Source organism: Lepidochelys kempii, chromosome 19, assembly GCF_965140285.1.
Source record: "Lepidochelys kempii isolate rLepKem1 chromosome 19, rLepKem1.hap1, whole genome shotgun sequence".
Classification (NCBI taxonomy): domain Eukaryota; kingdom Metazoa; phylum Chordata; order Testudines; family Cheloniidae; genus Lepidochelys; species Lepidochelys kempii.
The window spans coordinates 10,807,933-10,823,186 of record NC_136398.1 but is presented as its reverse complement, the minus strand read 5'-3'; the positions used below and the strand labels follow the sequence as shown (position 1 = coordinate 10,823,186).

General features: G+C 44.6%; 1 protein-coding gene across 2 annotated transcripts in view; it reads left to right on the top strand.

Annotated features, from left to right (window-relative positions):
- WASF2 (WASP family member 2) overlaps nucleotides 1-15,254 on the top strand; it is a 41,295-nt gene that overhangs the window by 14,328 nt on the left and 11,713 nt on the right. For both annotated transcript variants that reach the window (XM_073317975.2, XM_073317976.2), the window contains 4 exons: nucleotides 7,534-7,687; nucleotides 11,716-11,850; nucleotides 12,396-12,549; nucleotides 14,591-14,708. In XM_073317975.2, coding sequence (XP_073174076.1) covers nucleotides 7,558-7,687; nucleotides 11,716-11,850; nucleotides 12,396-12,549; nucleotides 14,591-14,708 — 537 coding nt within the window. In that variant the 5' untranslated portion in view covers nucleotides 7,534-7,557. The remainder of the gene's footprint in view (nucleotides 1-7,533; nucleotides 7,688-11,715; nucleotides 11,851-12,395; nucleotides 12,550-14,590; nucleotides 14,709-15,254) is intronic.

Here is a 15,254-nt window from a genome sequence, read left to right as displayed (position 1 = left end):
AGGATCCCTCTTATCAACATCTGGATTTGGTGATTTGAGGTGGGCCCCCTGTGTTTACTGATGGTAAACTACAGGGTAGTTACCTGATTGGGCAAACCTTCAAATGAGTGTGGATCTAGCTTCAGGGAAGTTTTTTATGTGATAGCAGGCAAAGGGTTTGGGCTGGACTGACCTTTCAGGACCTAATGAGCTGTAAGAGATGTTGGAGAATGTTTTCTCCTATGCATGTGGGTTTTACCCTCACAAATCCTCTGACTTGTGGGGAGAATAGAGCCCTGTGAAAGAAAGCAGTCCGGAGCTGCCTTCCACTGCTGATTCTTGTTCAGCTGCTGGCAGGCTTGGAAGCTAATGACAGATGAGCATCTGACATGTTTTTGGGACTGAATACTTGTTACAGCTGGCGGAGTGGAATAGTCTGTGGCATCACATGGCAGTTTGCTCTATAATTTCACTCCCCATTGCTCAGAAGCAGTACTGATTGCTAGGTAGGTCTCCTCTCTTAGGGTAGCGTGTAACAGCAGCATCTCTGATTATTGCATCCCGTTTCTCTGTGGCCACATTGTGCACTTGGATATTGCCGTGAGTTCTCAGCAGAACCTTCTGTTGACCTTTTTCTGTTTTTTCCCGTTCTCCCTGTGTGTCTGGCTGCTTTGTCCTCTTCCCCTGCCCTTTTGAGATTATGCAAAAGCCAGTCTCTCTGGCCATTACAGCTTGATGGGGGAGCAGTTACTGCTGAGAGAAGCTTGAAATTTAAAGTAGAGTTGTCATAGACGCTAGAGTAAATGTTCAGTCTGCATTGGCAGGCCACTAAGTCCCATTTCATACTGATGGGAATTTCATATCTGATTATCTCTTTCCCCTCTCATTCGCAAACCTGCTGGTGTGTCTAATACTCCCAAAGGTTGCTCTCTGAGGAGCTTAGCTGGAGGCCAGTTCCTCTTTGCTATGCTCTTTGTGTTTGGGAGGATTATTTGTAGCAATCAATGCTGCAGAAACTTTAATTTGATTGCTGGGGAAGGGTTATCAGTGACCTGAACACACTTGAAAATGCGCTGTGTCCACCTCAGGTGCTGTGTTGCACCAGACATTGTGGCAGATATTACTTCTGGTGCTAAAATTTTCTCTCAGATTGTTTCTAATACAAGAAGTCCCTTCTTGCACTAATGGTGGGGAATTATATTGGCAACTCCCTTTAATGCAATGCTAGTCATTCAAATATCAGTGAGAAAATAGCTCCCAAATCTTGTAAGCAAAGTTTGTGAAGTATGTGACCTTTGTTTTTAGACTCTCTTCTTTCTCCTCACCATCATGATGACCATGGTATCTGAGCCCTTTACAAGAAAAGAAAACAAATAATTGGTTGTCAGCTGTGGTGGTGGTCTTCCCCACCCCAAGTCCACAGTAGAGAAGCTTTTGATCTTGATTTCAGTGATTTCTTCTCACTGACAGAATTCATATAGGAAAGCAGATGGTTAATCCTGGGATGTCACTGTGTTGCTTTTTAATACTTGATGAAAACTATCTCTCTAATTATTCATGGCAATTGTTCTGTCTCATGGGGTTTGCTGTTCCAGCCATGTTTTTCAGAATGGTGAATATGGGTGCAGCTCTGTCCAAAGGGCTCGTAGACTGGCAAGAACTGTTTCAAATAAACCAATTCTACTTTAATTCAGTCCAGAACTCTGTGATTCCTGTAGGATCCACTGTGGCAGAGCCCAGTTTGCAGGATTTGAGTCCCCGTAGTCAACTAATCCAATATACCTGTAATATCCAGCTGACCAGAAGCCTTAGTACTAGTTCACTGTAAGTTAAGCTTTCTGTTCCTTGTGGTAGATAAGCAGATACCAGCATTAGGAGTTGCATTTCTCCATTTACAGTCTTCTGTCCTATTAATTAGTTAATTTACCTTATCTTTTTGTAGTATCCTCGATGCAAGTTTTGGGTTGAATAATTTTGTGCTAAAGAGAGAAACAGATTCAAGAAGAAGTCCTGGTTGCTTACGGTTTAAAGTTCTAGATAGGCTGGTCTCCATGAGCAGCAGGGAGGCACCTCTCCAGCTGTGGAGAAACAGGAGGCAGTTAAGACCAGAGGGTGTGGAGTACGAAAGCAGGGGGAGGTAGCATGAGAGAGAGTATGGAGCAAGTGCGTAGTGAGTTTTGAAATTGGGAGGGTGCTGCTGGGTGGAAGACTGCTAGGAATCTAGGAGTGGTGGTATGAGCTTCCTGGAAGGAGAGAGTCTGCTGCAGCATTCAGCAGATTTTTGTAGGAAGAACTTGGGGTGATGGAATTGTAGAAGAAGAGATGAGCACTCAGAAAAGCATAAATAGAGATGTCAACAAGGAGTGAGAAAATGACAAATCCTGGCAATGTTTGGTTGGAAGTGATAGAACTTGCAGCTATGGGAGAGGCAGGAGGGGAGATGGCTGGCCATTGGGCAGTTCAGCCTGTAGTCTCCTCAGATTTTGGGATGAGGAGGAGAGACTTCTATTGCTAATTCTGAAATCGTGTTTCCAAGTTATCCCAGTCATGTGTCCTCTTCCAGGGCTTGAAAAAAAATACAGTTGTCAAGTGGGAAGTTCTCATGCAAGTGAAAGGGACTAAGTCATCAATTTCTAAAGAATCTCAGTTTTCATTTGAAAAAGTTGTTAATTATGGTTGTGAGGATAACTTTAAACTGATAGTGTTGTCTGCAGAGAAATAGCTTCCGTGCGTCTGCTTACAGCTTTCCCAACCAAGCAGCGGTGTGAAACTGCCAGGTCATGCTGTTGCTTGGGTCAGCAATGAGTAGCAGCTGGGGCACTGACCTGTTGTTCCTTGACCTGCGTGGTGCTGTCCTTCTGTGTGGTTGTCTTTCCCTATCCAGTATTCTGTATCAATCTCTGACTTGAAAATGTTTCCTCTCTATGGAAATGACAGGCCACCCTTAGCCACACCCCATGTCACAACAGGAAGTGTGTGGGTGCTTTAGATCCATAAAGTATTCTTGTAGTTTTGTACAATACTGTATATACTGAAAACTGCAGCATTTAAACATAGCCCAGTCTAAACTTTCAATAACCAATCCATATGACTGCTCTCCAAGGATTCTATCCCATCTCCACTTCACAACTGATTTCATTTGATTTGAGAGGAAATATCTAAATCCATATATCACACAAAGCTTGAAACGTTTACCTGACACCTACTATCCTGATGACTAGTGGTACTGGCCAGAATGGAAACCAGTTGTTCTGTCATGTTCCTACAACTTAAAAGAATAAAGTAGTTGTGTACTGTCCTTTGTGTTCTGTATTTATTTGTAGCATGTTGTGGATCAGCTCTCCTTAATGAATTTTTAAGAATGAACCTTACTAGCAGGCTCCTATTTTTACTAGACCTTTTCCTTCTTGGCTTCACTGACTGTTTCTTTTTTCTCCTAGATCATGGTGCATTTATCCTTGTGTTGTCTATGTATGGCTGCACTGCTCTGCACTTTGAACTACGGGGGCACGAATAGCAGTGTGCACCACAGTGCTATGCTGTAGCTCTCCTATGTGGAGCTGTGGGGAGTTAGAGGATTACGTTAACGCAAACCAGGAACCTTTTAGTTTGCTCCCACGGTGTCCACATGGGGATGTTACAGAGCATCACTTCGGTGCGCACTGCTATTCACAATTGCGTTGTCTGAACTGCTGTAATGTCTAGTTTCCTTTCTTCCTTTCTCAGCATTGTTTTCTGTCTCCTTCCCCTCCTCATTTCTCTCTCTGCTTATACGTCCCCCAGAATCTCTCTCTCAAATACACTGTTCTTTGTGTCTAATCAGTTGCATGATTTTCCTCTTCCCATCCACTTATACGTAGGGCTTGGAAATTTTACAAGATATATAATAAGTGGAGGGATAAACCTCCTAACCAGAGACTAATATTACAAGATGAGAGGGGCCTTGATGTCCAAATGCAGTGTCGTGTGGAGAAGCTACCCCACCCCAACAGCTGTTGGGAAAAGGGAGAGGGCTCAGCCATTACTAAAGGCTTCTGTCACTGGGCTCTGCTCAGAGGCCCCAGGTATCATGTCTGCCTTGTCTCCAGCTTAGTAATTGTCTGATAAAGCTGAAGCCCTGAATCCTCTGTCCCTGCTGAAAGGGAAAAGGAGAATTCTTCTTTAACTGCCCCCCTCCCAAGAACCTTCTAGCTACTGCAAAGGCAGTTGTGTGGCTCTCTGCAACATCCCCTGTGCCATGACACCCGGAGCCTCTGAGCAGGGTCCAGTGACAGAAGCCTTGTAGTAATGCTGCATCCTCTCCCTTTTCCCAGCCCCCCAGCATAGATAGACTGCACCAGTGTAAACAGTGACTTTTGCCAGACTTTTGCTGTTTGCCTTAGTTTCAAACAAAGCAGTGTATACATCACAGTCTAGACAAGTCCTTATTTCCTGGGGGGCGTAGCCAACATAGTTTTACGCTAGTGGCTCCTAAGAGGAGTGTGCCCTTCTCCCCCTCCTCCTCCCCCACACATTAGATTGGCAGTAGAGTGGTCCCCATGTCCCTCCTGTGTCATAACTAGGGTCCTACCAAATTCACAGTCCATTTTGGTCAATTTCACAGTCATAGGATTTTTAAAATAATAACTTCCATGGTTTCGGCTATTTAAATCTGAAATTTCATGGAGTTGTAATTGTTGGGGTCCTGACCCAAAAAAGAAGTGGTGTGGGGGTTGCAAGGCTATTGAAGGGAGGGTTGCGGTACTGTGCAGAGCTGGGCCCTCAGTCAGCAGCTGCCGCTCTCCGGCCGCCCAGCTCTGAAGGCAGCAGCGCAGAAGTAAGGGTGGCCTGGGATGGTATTGCCACCCTTACCTCTGCCCGGCTGCTGGCGGGGTGCATCCTTGAGAGCCGGGCGCCTGGCCAACAGATGCTGATCACCAGCTGCTCAGCTCTGAAGGCAGTGTAGAAGTAAGGGTGGCAATAACGCGACTCACCTAAAATAACCTTACATCTCCCCTGCAATCCCCTTGTGGGTCAGGACCCCCGATTTGAGAAACACTGGTCTCCCGCATGAAATCTGTATAGCATAGGGTAAAAGCACACACAAGACCAGATTTCACGGTCCGTGATGCATTTAATGGCCAAGAATTTGGTAGGGCCCTAGTCATAACTTTACCACAGTTGCCACAATATCTTGGGGGGGGGGGGGCGAGGGGAGGGTTCTTTTTTTTTTTTTTTTTCCTGTGCTCTTTGGTCTCTTTCTCAGTATCTTTCCTGTGGTTTTAATTTTTTCTTGCTCTCTGTCCTCCGATGGCTTCCCCTCTCCCCAGAAGGTTACTCCCTGCTCTAGGTCAGTGGGATGCCCACAGATAGCTCTGTGGAACCAAGCTACATGTGCTCGTATGAGTCAGTGCTCGAGAAAGAGAAACAGGAGAAGCCTGAGAAAGATAGGTACTACCTAAGCTTACAGCCCCATATATATGTGAGCTGCGGGTGTGGCTGTTACGGGGTGCTGCCAGGGGAAGCACGGAAACGCTGGCTTAGCTAAAGCACAAAAACCTAACGTGACAGAAGAATTTAGAAGGGTCTGGCTTTAATCCACAAAATGCAGGGAATTTAGAGTTAATGGTGGAAGTCCTTCCTTAGCTCACTCTGTACTTAACTATCTGATGGCTTTTACACTACCCAGGCACAGGGAGGTCTAAGAGGGAGGGATTTCAGCCCTGTTAATTTTCCTGCTTTTCTTGGTTTTTAGGTTTGGCTCATCAACATCGCTTTCATTAGGTTTTTTGGTCTTTTGAAACCTGAAATGGCCCAACTTGATTATCATACACATTGTAAGGAGAGTGATCACTTTAGATAAGCTATTACCAGCAGGAGAGTGGGATGGGGGGAGGTATTTTTTCATGCTTTGTGTGTATAAAAAGATCTTCTACACTTTCCACAGTATGCATCTGATGAAGTGAGCTGTAGCTCACGAAAGCTTGTGCTCAAATAAATTGGTTAGTCTCTAAGGTGCCACAAGTACTCCTTTTCTTTCTGTTTCACAGTGACAAGTGAACTAAATGACTGGTTTATAATGGAGTTTGGTGGTACTGTAACAAAGCATCCTTATACCTGGCATACCCTGCAGTGCTCCAGACCTTGAACTCCTCTGCATTAACGGGTCAAATTTGGAAATTCAAAATCTGGTTTGTGAGGTAATTGGTGAGATAATACCCACTCCTTCTTCTTAACGTCCTAGTAGAAAAGCATCCAGGAAGGACTCCTGGACCTCAAAGATAAGCTGCCAGCTGCCACAGACTATCAAAGGGTGGCTCAAAGTCAAGAGCAAACAGCTGATTTTAAATTATTTTGGTTCTTGGTTTGTTGCTGTTGGTGACAGGAAGCCACGTTCCCCAGGCTGTTAGCTTCCTGTTTTATTTTTACACCCATCCTGAGCAGATTAGCATGTCCATCACAAGGGGAGGTGTCTGTTTCTATAGCATTGTTTCTCATCTGACCTACAAGAGAGACTGTTTTCCTTCCTAAATTAATCAAGAAGTTGGGATATATTTGCTTTCATGTTAGAGATTTTGGAGGTGTATCTAACTGCTTGTGCTGTGCTCCATTATTCAGGAGCTGAAGTTCCATTTTCTTTTTGTGGGCAAGAGGTATAAGAGAATTAATCTATTGCTTTAACAGTTAGGCATGTTAGCAGTGGAGATTTTGCTGTTACAAAGTACTGGGCAGGCAACAGACACACACGCAACCATTTTCTGAAGGATAACTTTCAGAAGCTTTTGTGTTCCGTAAATTTTAGAAGAATTGGAAGTTGGGGTTGGAAGTTTCATCTCGCTGTGTGTAGTGATCAATGTTGATGTCTTTCAGCATTGGGCTCTACCCCCTTCCTCCCACATATCCTTATAAAGCTACCAATGTGATAAACCACTAACTCTAAAACGATGGATCTGTAGAAACTAGGTCACATGGGAATTTCCTACAAGGGAGGGGCACAGCCTGAAGGATAAGAAACAGTCACCAGAATGTTTCCTGGTCAGCTGCAAGCACTTCCTGTTATCTCATGTGAGCCCTCTCTGTCTGTTCTGTTGGTGAGGAGGGAGGGAATGTACATGTCAGTGTGTCTGGCGTAACAGAAGTGCTAACTTCTGTTAACATTCTTGGTTCGAAAATGGACGTATTAAAATGTTCCTATGGAAAGGTTCACAGTAGCTGTCGTTAGATGTTCTGCAATATTTGGAGAAGGAGTGTGACTGTTCAGTGCAGATGCATCAGTGGGAAGGGTGGTGCGGCAGCAGTAATGTAAACAGTCCCTTGCTCAGCTAAGATGGGCAGTTTTCCTTTGCTGCCTGTACCCTTGAGCCAACAGGTCTCTGCTTCTCCACTGCAAGCTGTAGAACAGCAGGATCTTTATTTTCAAAGAACCAGTTTCATAAGGGTGGGGAGGGAAGAAGATGCCTGATACACAGAGCTGTTTCAGAGCAGGAAAATGAACATCGTGGCTCTGGTGTGCCTGGAATGTGTGGGTGAGTAATCCTTTCCTGTTTCTTTTTTGGGTTGTTTTTCATCTTTTAGAACACTGCCTGAAGCGGGTCCACCATGCCGTTAGTAACGAGGAACATTGAGCCAAGGCACCTGTGCCGTCAGACGTTGCCTAGCGTTAGAAGTGAGCTGGAATGCATGACCAACATCACCCTGGCAAATGTCATTCGACAGCTGGGCAGCCTGAGTGAGTACCACTGCGAGCCCGCATGCTGCCCTCAGGAGTCATTAGCTCCCTTTCTGTTCTTGTATTCCTATTTCTCCCCCATCTGCCTTCCCTGGGTAATGCTAACATATTTTCCCAAAGACATCTCTGATGCTAATTTCCTGTCCTTCTCCCACCTCCTCCTCAACAAAAAGAAAATTGGAGAGGAGGGGAGTGGAAGAGCTGCAGCAAAATTGTAGATGGAAGGATGGAGCATAATTGAGGGCTGTAAAATGGGAGGCTCTCGGAGTGGCCAGTGCCTTGTCGGAGAAAGCGCCTGTAATTGCATGCGCTATTAATTGTAGCTCAACTGTGTTTAATCTACAATTGATCATTTTTAATGAAGGGTAATCAAAACGCACACACAGATTCTGGCCTGTTTGCCCGTGCTACATTTATGGTGTTGCAAGCCTGAAAGTCCCCAATTCGGACTAAGAACTGCCTCTGGGATATTGGAGTTTGCGGGCCGCATGTTGGTACAGCGGCACAAATGGTTACCAGTGAGGTGGTGGCAGCCTTATGAGGGGCAAAGTGAAAACATAGGCCCAAGCTTTATAACAAAAATAAACGGTAAGAATCACTGTGCCTGTACTCAATTTCTTTTTTCTCCATTAAAATGTTCTGGATTCAGATTAGCCCCCCTTTGCTCAATATTTGTTTCATTGGCCTTGAAATGAGACCTGCAAATGCTTTGATAAACAGATTCGTACATTGTTTAAATTCACTCTAGGACCTATAAGTATCTCTGTTTCCTTCACAAGATAGACCTTTTCTCTCATGCAATGTGAACATGGGTGAGAGGATTCCCGGCAAAAATTTTCCTGTTTCTCCAGTAGTGAAAGCACATTGCTATCACTAAAACCCCTGTGCTGCCTCCAGGTTCTCATCTGATACCAACAGGCCTTGCATTAAGTCTGTTGCTAAAAATATCAATGTGCAGTAATGGATAAGACCAGTCTACCCATCCATTGTCAATTGCCCCTCACGGTTCCACAGTTAGATGTGATTCCTGAGATGGTCACGGAGCATTAGGGTTCTCTTAAAATCCATCCTGTGCGCATGAAATGAGAAGGGGGAGGACGGTAAAGCTCTTTAAATCCCAGATAGAGAGAGTAAGCTGATCCAGATCCAAAAGGCATGCTGTGGGTTCGTGAGACAGAGCACCAGCGATATCCCTCAGGCTTAGACCTTGTTTGTGCATTTCACAATATTCAAAGCACCTCTGCTTATCCCTCAGAACAGAGAGTGAAGTGCTGGAAGCCAGATCACAGCCTGGTTCCTTTATCAGGAGGGTACCAAGGGAGCCTCGCTCTGGGGTGTGGGGAGGACCAATCACAGACACAACCAGGAGTGCTGTTGGGGAAGCTCCTGTGAGACAGGCTGTTCGTATTGACACTCATGCGCATCACTGTGCATTTGAGGGTAATGCGGAGGGAGGGAAATAAAATTGAGCATCTTCTCCTGTTATGCATCCCCAGGGTTGAAGACAGAATTGTAAGTGCTCTGGTCTTTGGGCTAATTACTGCAGAATGTTGAGACCCAAATGACCAAGCTCCTCTCCCAGTTGTCTGTACGTTATTTTGAAAATGGGAATATTTCTTCATGTGCTGAATACTGTAGTAATTTAAAGAGAGTTCAGTAAGTGACGGCAGACCTGTCAAGTGAATAAGCAGCCATGCCGAGTACACCACAACCTCTTTACAAAGACACAAACATAAAACTTGTGCCGCATTCGTATTCCAGTGAGTTTGCCCTTTGTTACTATGACAGCCAGTAGCACTTTGGAGAGGCAGTCTGTGCATTTCTGTTAATTCTGTGGAATCATAGAAGCTAGAAATGGGAAAGACCTATTAAATCATTCAGTCTGTCTTCCTGCAAGTGCATGATAAAGATAATTTTGATTGTAATTTTTTCTCTTGAAGTAAAATCAATCAAGCAGCTAAATCCCTGAAAACTAATCTCTGCCCCCATCCAAAAAATGTGCATGAAATACAAAAGCATATACTAGATCCTATACAGTAACCATGTGCTGACACAGTTATGCCATTAGAGGAATAAATATACACCCAAGCACATACACCAGTGTGCATAACCATGTTTGTATCTCATCTTTGTATATTTAAAGTGTACTGCTCAGCACTGCAAAACAACTGTTCAGGTTTTCCCAACATCTGTAGTCTTTTCCTTGTGAAATTCAGAATTGGGTTCCAAATCTCATTAAAATGGAAACACGTAACAACTTTGTTGTATGAGGTTATTGCTGTGAGGTCTGTCAAGTTTCATTATAGATGAACCTTCCCTCTCCTTTCATTGTAGCATCCTTTGTAAAATGTGTGAGTTGCTCTTACGGTGAGGTAGAACAGAGAGGATGCTTCATGAAAGCTTGTTACAATGAGATCTGTCTGACTCCTGTGTCTGAGGGAATGAATATCTTCTTATGAGTTAACACAGGGAAGCGGACAAGGGGGGTCAGCAGGGCAAAAGTAGGGTCCCTGAATTCAAACCCCATATTACCAAGGGAGGCAGGGGGAGGAGAATCACACTGTGCACAACCTGCATAGAAAACAGAGTCACAGGGCTAGGTTCTAGGACTCAGAGACACAGCACCCTTGTATAAAATGACTGCAGGGATAGGGGCTTGAGTTTGGTATTGCTTCAAAGTGCAGACTCTTTACTCATGTTCGTAGATGTCATGGAGACAGCTGCCCTTGAATGATAGCCTAACTTAGATGTTTTTTCCCCTCCTTCCCTCTGGAATCAGCTGTTGGAAATGCAATTTCCATTTTACACATATGACTTGTGCTAAAAGCCAAGATTTCCCAAAAAAAGGACTCTAAGGTTACATCTTTATTTAGGCTCCTGACTGCCTGACAGGATTTTTCAAAAGTGCCCAGCACTTGACAGCCCCCACTGACTTCAAGGGGGGCTATTGGCTTATTAGAAGCTTAACTTCAGGTTTGTGTTTTTGACAGGCTTGGCCATAAATGTTTAGATAGGCAGGATTCTGCCCAAGACTGGGTAAGGGCAGGTTCTGGTGGAGGAATAGAGGCGACTGGTATGGTGAGACTGCTGCCTCTTATGGCCAATATTGTCTCATTGTTTCCTTGCTCTCCCCACCTGTCTGAATCCACTTAGCTTGCAAGTTCTTCGGGGCAGGACTATCATTTTTTGTTTGTACAATGCCCGGCACAATGATCCATGAGTGGAGGCTCATAGGTGCTACCGCAGTGCAAAGAATGAATAGTAACATTTGTCTTGGCTGTTCACTGAGCAGTCTGAGGTTTTACAGAGGGTTCATCACATTTAAGAAACTCTAGTGAAAGTAGTAGTGAAATACTCCAGCATTTATTTATATTTAGATAATCTGGAAAGCATCAGTCTTTCAGGTGTTGCTCTATCTGAAGGAATGCATGGGTCAGTATCCTTGTCTGTGAATGTGGCTATGGCTTTAGGGTCAAGACCTGAATATACCATATAGTTCTAGAATACAATTAACTCTAAAATAGGTACCAGTTACCGTCGAAGAGGCCTTACTGCAAGGCAGTGATTTATAATTTGGGAGCCTTTTGAAGTGCCATAGAGCTATGTCTGGTTGTTAATAAACAACATCATGTAACCCTAAAGAGACTGCAAGCCAATCAGATGCAGACTAATACAGCACGCTGTCAACTTGGCTGGTGTCCACCCATGTCTATTACTTTATTCAAGACTTAAGTAGTATACTTCAATTGTATTTCATTGTTTAAAGATCCTTTAGAAAGGTGTCATTTAGCTGGAACGGTGCATCAGCTCGCCCTCTGTGCTAATATCTTGGGTGGTATCAACACAGCCAAACTTGAAAATAACAAATCTCACTCTTGTAAAGGCTAGTAAATAGCTTGCTGATGCTAATGTGGAAGAAGCAGCAGGTTGGTTTGGGGCGGGGGGATCAGGAGAACTCAAGTATTAAGGGCTGGGGGTGGAAAGTATAATACAGCTCAAAGAGTAATACAGCCCTTTGAATATTCCAGGTAAATTTGCAGAGGACATTTTTGGAGAGCTGTTTACTCAGGCCAACACCTTTGCCTTTCGGGTGAGCTCTCTAGTCGAGAGGGTCGACCGCTTACAAGTCAAAGTCACTCAGCTGGATCCCAAAGAGGAAGAAGGTAATGGAGCGGAGCACAGCACTTTCAGACCAAGCGTGCTAAAGAGCCCCATCAAACCAGCAGAGCTCATGGCCTTGAAATGAGTTTGAAGCTGTGTGTGCTAGAGGCTCATATGTTTTCCTTTCCACTAACAGGAACTCTTTCCCTTACTGTCTTGAAAAATACTTTGCTAGTGACATGTGGAGTGGTTCCAAACAAGTCTGTTTCTGCTGGAGGTGGTCACTAGCAAGTCTCCATGTCCATTGGCTGGCTATTCAGTAAATAGTGTGGCAGCATGATTTTCAGGCTGTGTTTACACTGAAATTTGAAACCACCTTAGCACCTTTCTTGAGAGCCATATTGAAACAGTTTCAGATCTCAGTGTAGACAGGGTTGGAGTTTCTTTTCTCAAGAGTATTGTGGGGAAAAAGGAACCCAACCATAGAAAGTGCTGAGCATGCTGAGAACTGTAACTGAAATCAGATGTGGCTACTTGGCCTTCTGTATCAATCACCTGGGTCGAACTGTCCTTCACTTTCTCTTTCCATTGCTTCCCTCCTTCCTAGTGTCCCTACAAGGCATTAATACAAGGAAGGCCTTCAAAAGCTCCACCACTCAGGACCAGAAGCTCTTTGACAGAGATTCTCTCCCGGTGCCCGTCCTTGAAACATACGGCATCTGCAATACTCCTCCACCTCTCAACATTCTCTCCACTTACAGGTAATGCTGCAGCATCTCTGTAGCTCCTTTTTTTCCCTTGTAGGGAACATCTCCTCCACAGTTAGCTGAGAAAGGTGCTCACCCAAAGGCCAGGGCCACAAGCCACTTACTCAAGAAACACTAGTCCCTAAGGGAAATGGAGTAACCTAACTAGGGTGCCTCGGGCCTTTGCTGTTCTTTAGCTGGATTATTTGTAGGTTTGCTTCTGGGGTTGCACAAATAAAGGTAGCTGAAAAATTACATAGTTACGTTGTTGCTTTTGTGATGGTGCCTTAAGGAGACAAGTCTTGAATGGCACTGAGTAACATTGCTAGGTGTTTTGGATACGATGTATTTTCTCATACTTCTCTGTGTGATCTCGTGGTCACTTTCCAAGAGCCTTCTTGGAAACTACAGGATATAAATTTGCTTGTGGCACTGACCCAAATGGATACAGCAGACTCCTTTAGATTTTGAGCATTATTTGGTCTATTCCTGGTGTCAGGTGACTGACTCAGCTTAGACCCTGGCTGTATAACCTGCATAAAGCCCTTATCCTTAACGGTCTAGCCATGTTAGGTCATCCTGTAGATCAGTGATATTCAAACTGAGGCTCGGGAGCTGCAATTGGCACTTCAGTTCGTTTCCTATGACTTTTTCCAGCATGTGATCTTGAAACACTGTGAGATTTAAATATTAACCAATCAGGAGGCTTTTACTATGTTAACCAACTGTAGTTGATAAAATAATAATACTTGGTCAGTCCTTTTGCTGTGAGAATATTATATATAAAAACAGTTAAATATTTCCTCCTCCTGTTGTTTAAATGTGAATATATAGCACTATAGTAGGTGAAACTATGAATTCACACAACTCTGGCTCTTTTGGGTAGCTGCTGAACCACTGAGGTCTGAGTGTCTGTAGATAGTCGTAGAGCAGGGGTTTTGGAGTATGAATATTTCTTTAGCCCACATCCGTATATGTCTTTTGAACAGGTGAAAAGTAATTACAGATAGCTGGAGGCAGCTGTCTTCTGTGAGATGCTACTGTACTGCAAAGTAGGAGGGCGGGCATGTGCATACACACTCCTGACTTTCAAGGATGCTGCTGGTCCGATTTGGAGTTCCTGAACTGGAGATTTTTCTGAAAGGGCGGGCAGGTGGGGAGGGAACTTGCCGAAAAGTCCCAGCACATAATTGTGTAATATGTCTTGGAGGAAATAGCAGGAGCCCCAGTCTGGTGGGTGGGGGTGGGAAGGATGGAGATTGTCGCTGAAAAGAACTCTGTTCAGCATTTGGAGGTGCATGTGCCCAAGCCTGTATCCATTGGCGTTACTGTGGAGCAGGCTATCTGGAAGAGACAGATGGGGAGGGGAAGGATGGGAAGGGGCATGTGTGGAGAGAGAGAGGCGGGGGGGGTGTTTGACAAGGGGGGGCGGTGGGGACAGACATCTGCTGCTGCCTCTGTAATCGTTGGAGTAGCTGCTCAGTGGAGTTCTTGCACCTTACTTAAGGTACAGAAATCAAAACTATGTATTCCCAAACCAGAGGAGAATCATAGTGCAAAGCCTTGCTGGGAGATTGGTCAGAGTTCCCCCGAGCCACAGCTCATCAGGCTGATGCGGTTAGGGCACATCAGTGTCATAGCCAGTGGCACACAAGGGAGTGATTTGGCCAGCATCATGTCTGACTGCCCTGACCCAATGCATCAGGTACCCATTTTGCAGCTGGGTGAACTGGAGGTGGCCTTTGAGTGTGAGATCAAGTGAGACTCAAACCTGCAACCTTCAGGATTGTAGTCAAGCGCTTTTAACTATTCAGCCACGGCTGAGAAGCGGTGGTGGCTTCAAATTAGGTGAGGTGTGGTGGTGGTTTTAAATTAGCCGGTGGAGTGGGTGGCTCCTCAAAGGTAGAGAGACACCTATTTGAAGGGGACGGAGAAAGAGTACAAAATATTTGGCCTCTTGTTTCAGATTGATAGAAATTGACACCTGGTGGGTGTCTGAAATCTTTGGGCATCAGACAAGCACCTGACTGGCTCCTTGTGTGTGTTTCTATTCCAGGGATGATGGCAAAGAGGCACTCAAGTTCTACACAGACCCTTCATACTTCTTTGATCTTTGGAAAGAGAAAATGCTACAGGACACCAAGGATATCATGAAAGAAAAGCGGAAGCACAGGGTGAGGGGATGGGGCATCGTTGCTGAATGCTAGCAAAGAAATAGTAGATAAGACAAGGCAGGAGGAAAAGCCAGAGACTCCTAGGAGACAGTTTCTCTTCAAAATCCAAGTTTTCACTTTCACTTGGGCTCTTTAGAGGGTATACGGTCAAGTTTAAAATTATACTTTTAAAAAAAAATATTCCTTGTTGCCTGTTACTATTATCCTTGCTTATTAAAGTGGAGAGATTTTAAAAATCTGTTCTTCTGAGTTTCACACAGTTTGGATGGTGATGCTCGTTCATTTCGTAGCTTTGTACCATCTGTTTCCTGGCGTTCGATGCGTTAGCACAGTAAATGCTGTCTTTTGGGTGGCAAGGACAAACGTAGAACCTCTTCAGTACTCTTGCAGTATCTTGCAGGCATCTCTGCTCAGTATTAAAGCACCCTATTATTACCTTTGGTATGCTTTGATGTAACCGGAATATCATCACCAGTACCTTTGAAGGAAACGGGTGTGCCTGTTCTGGCAGCAGTGAAGAGATTAAGTTTAAAAATCCAGTTACAC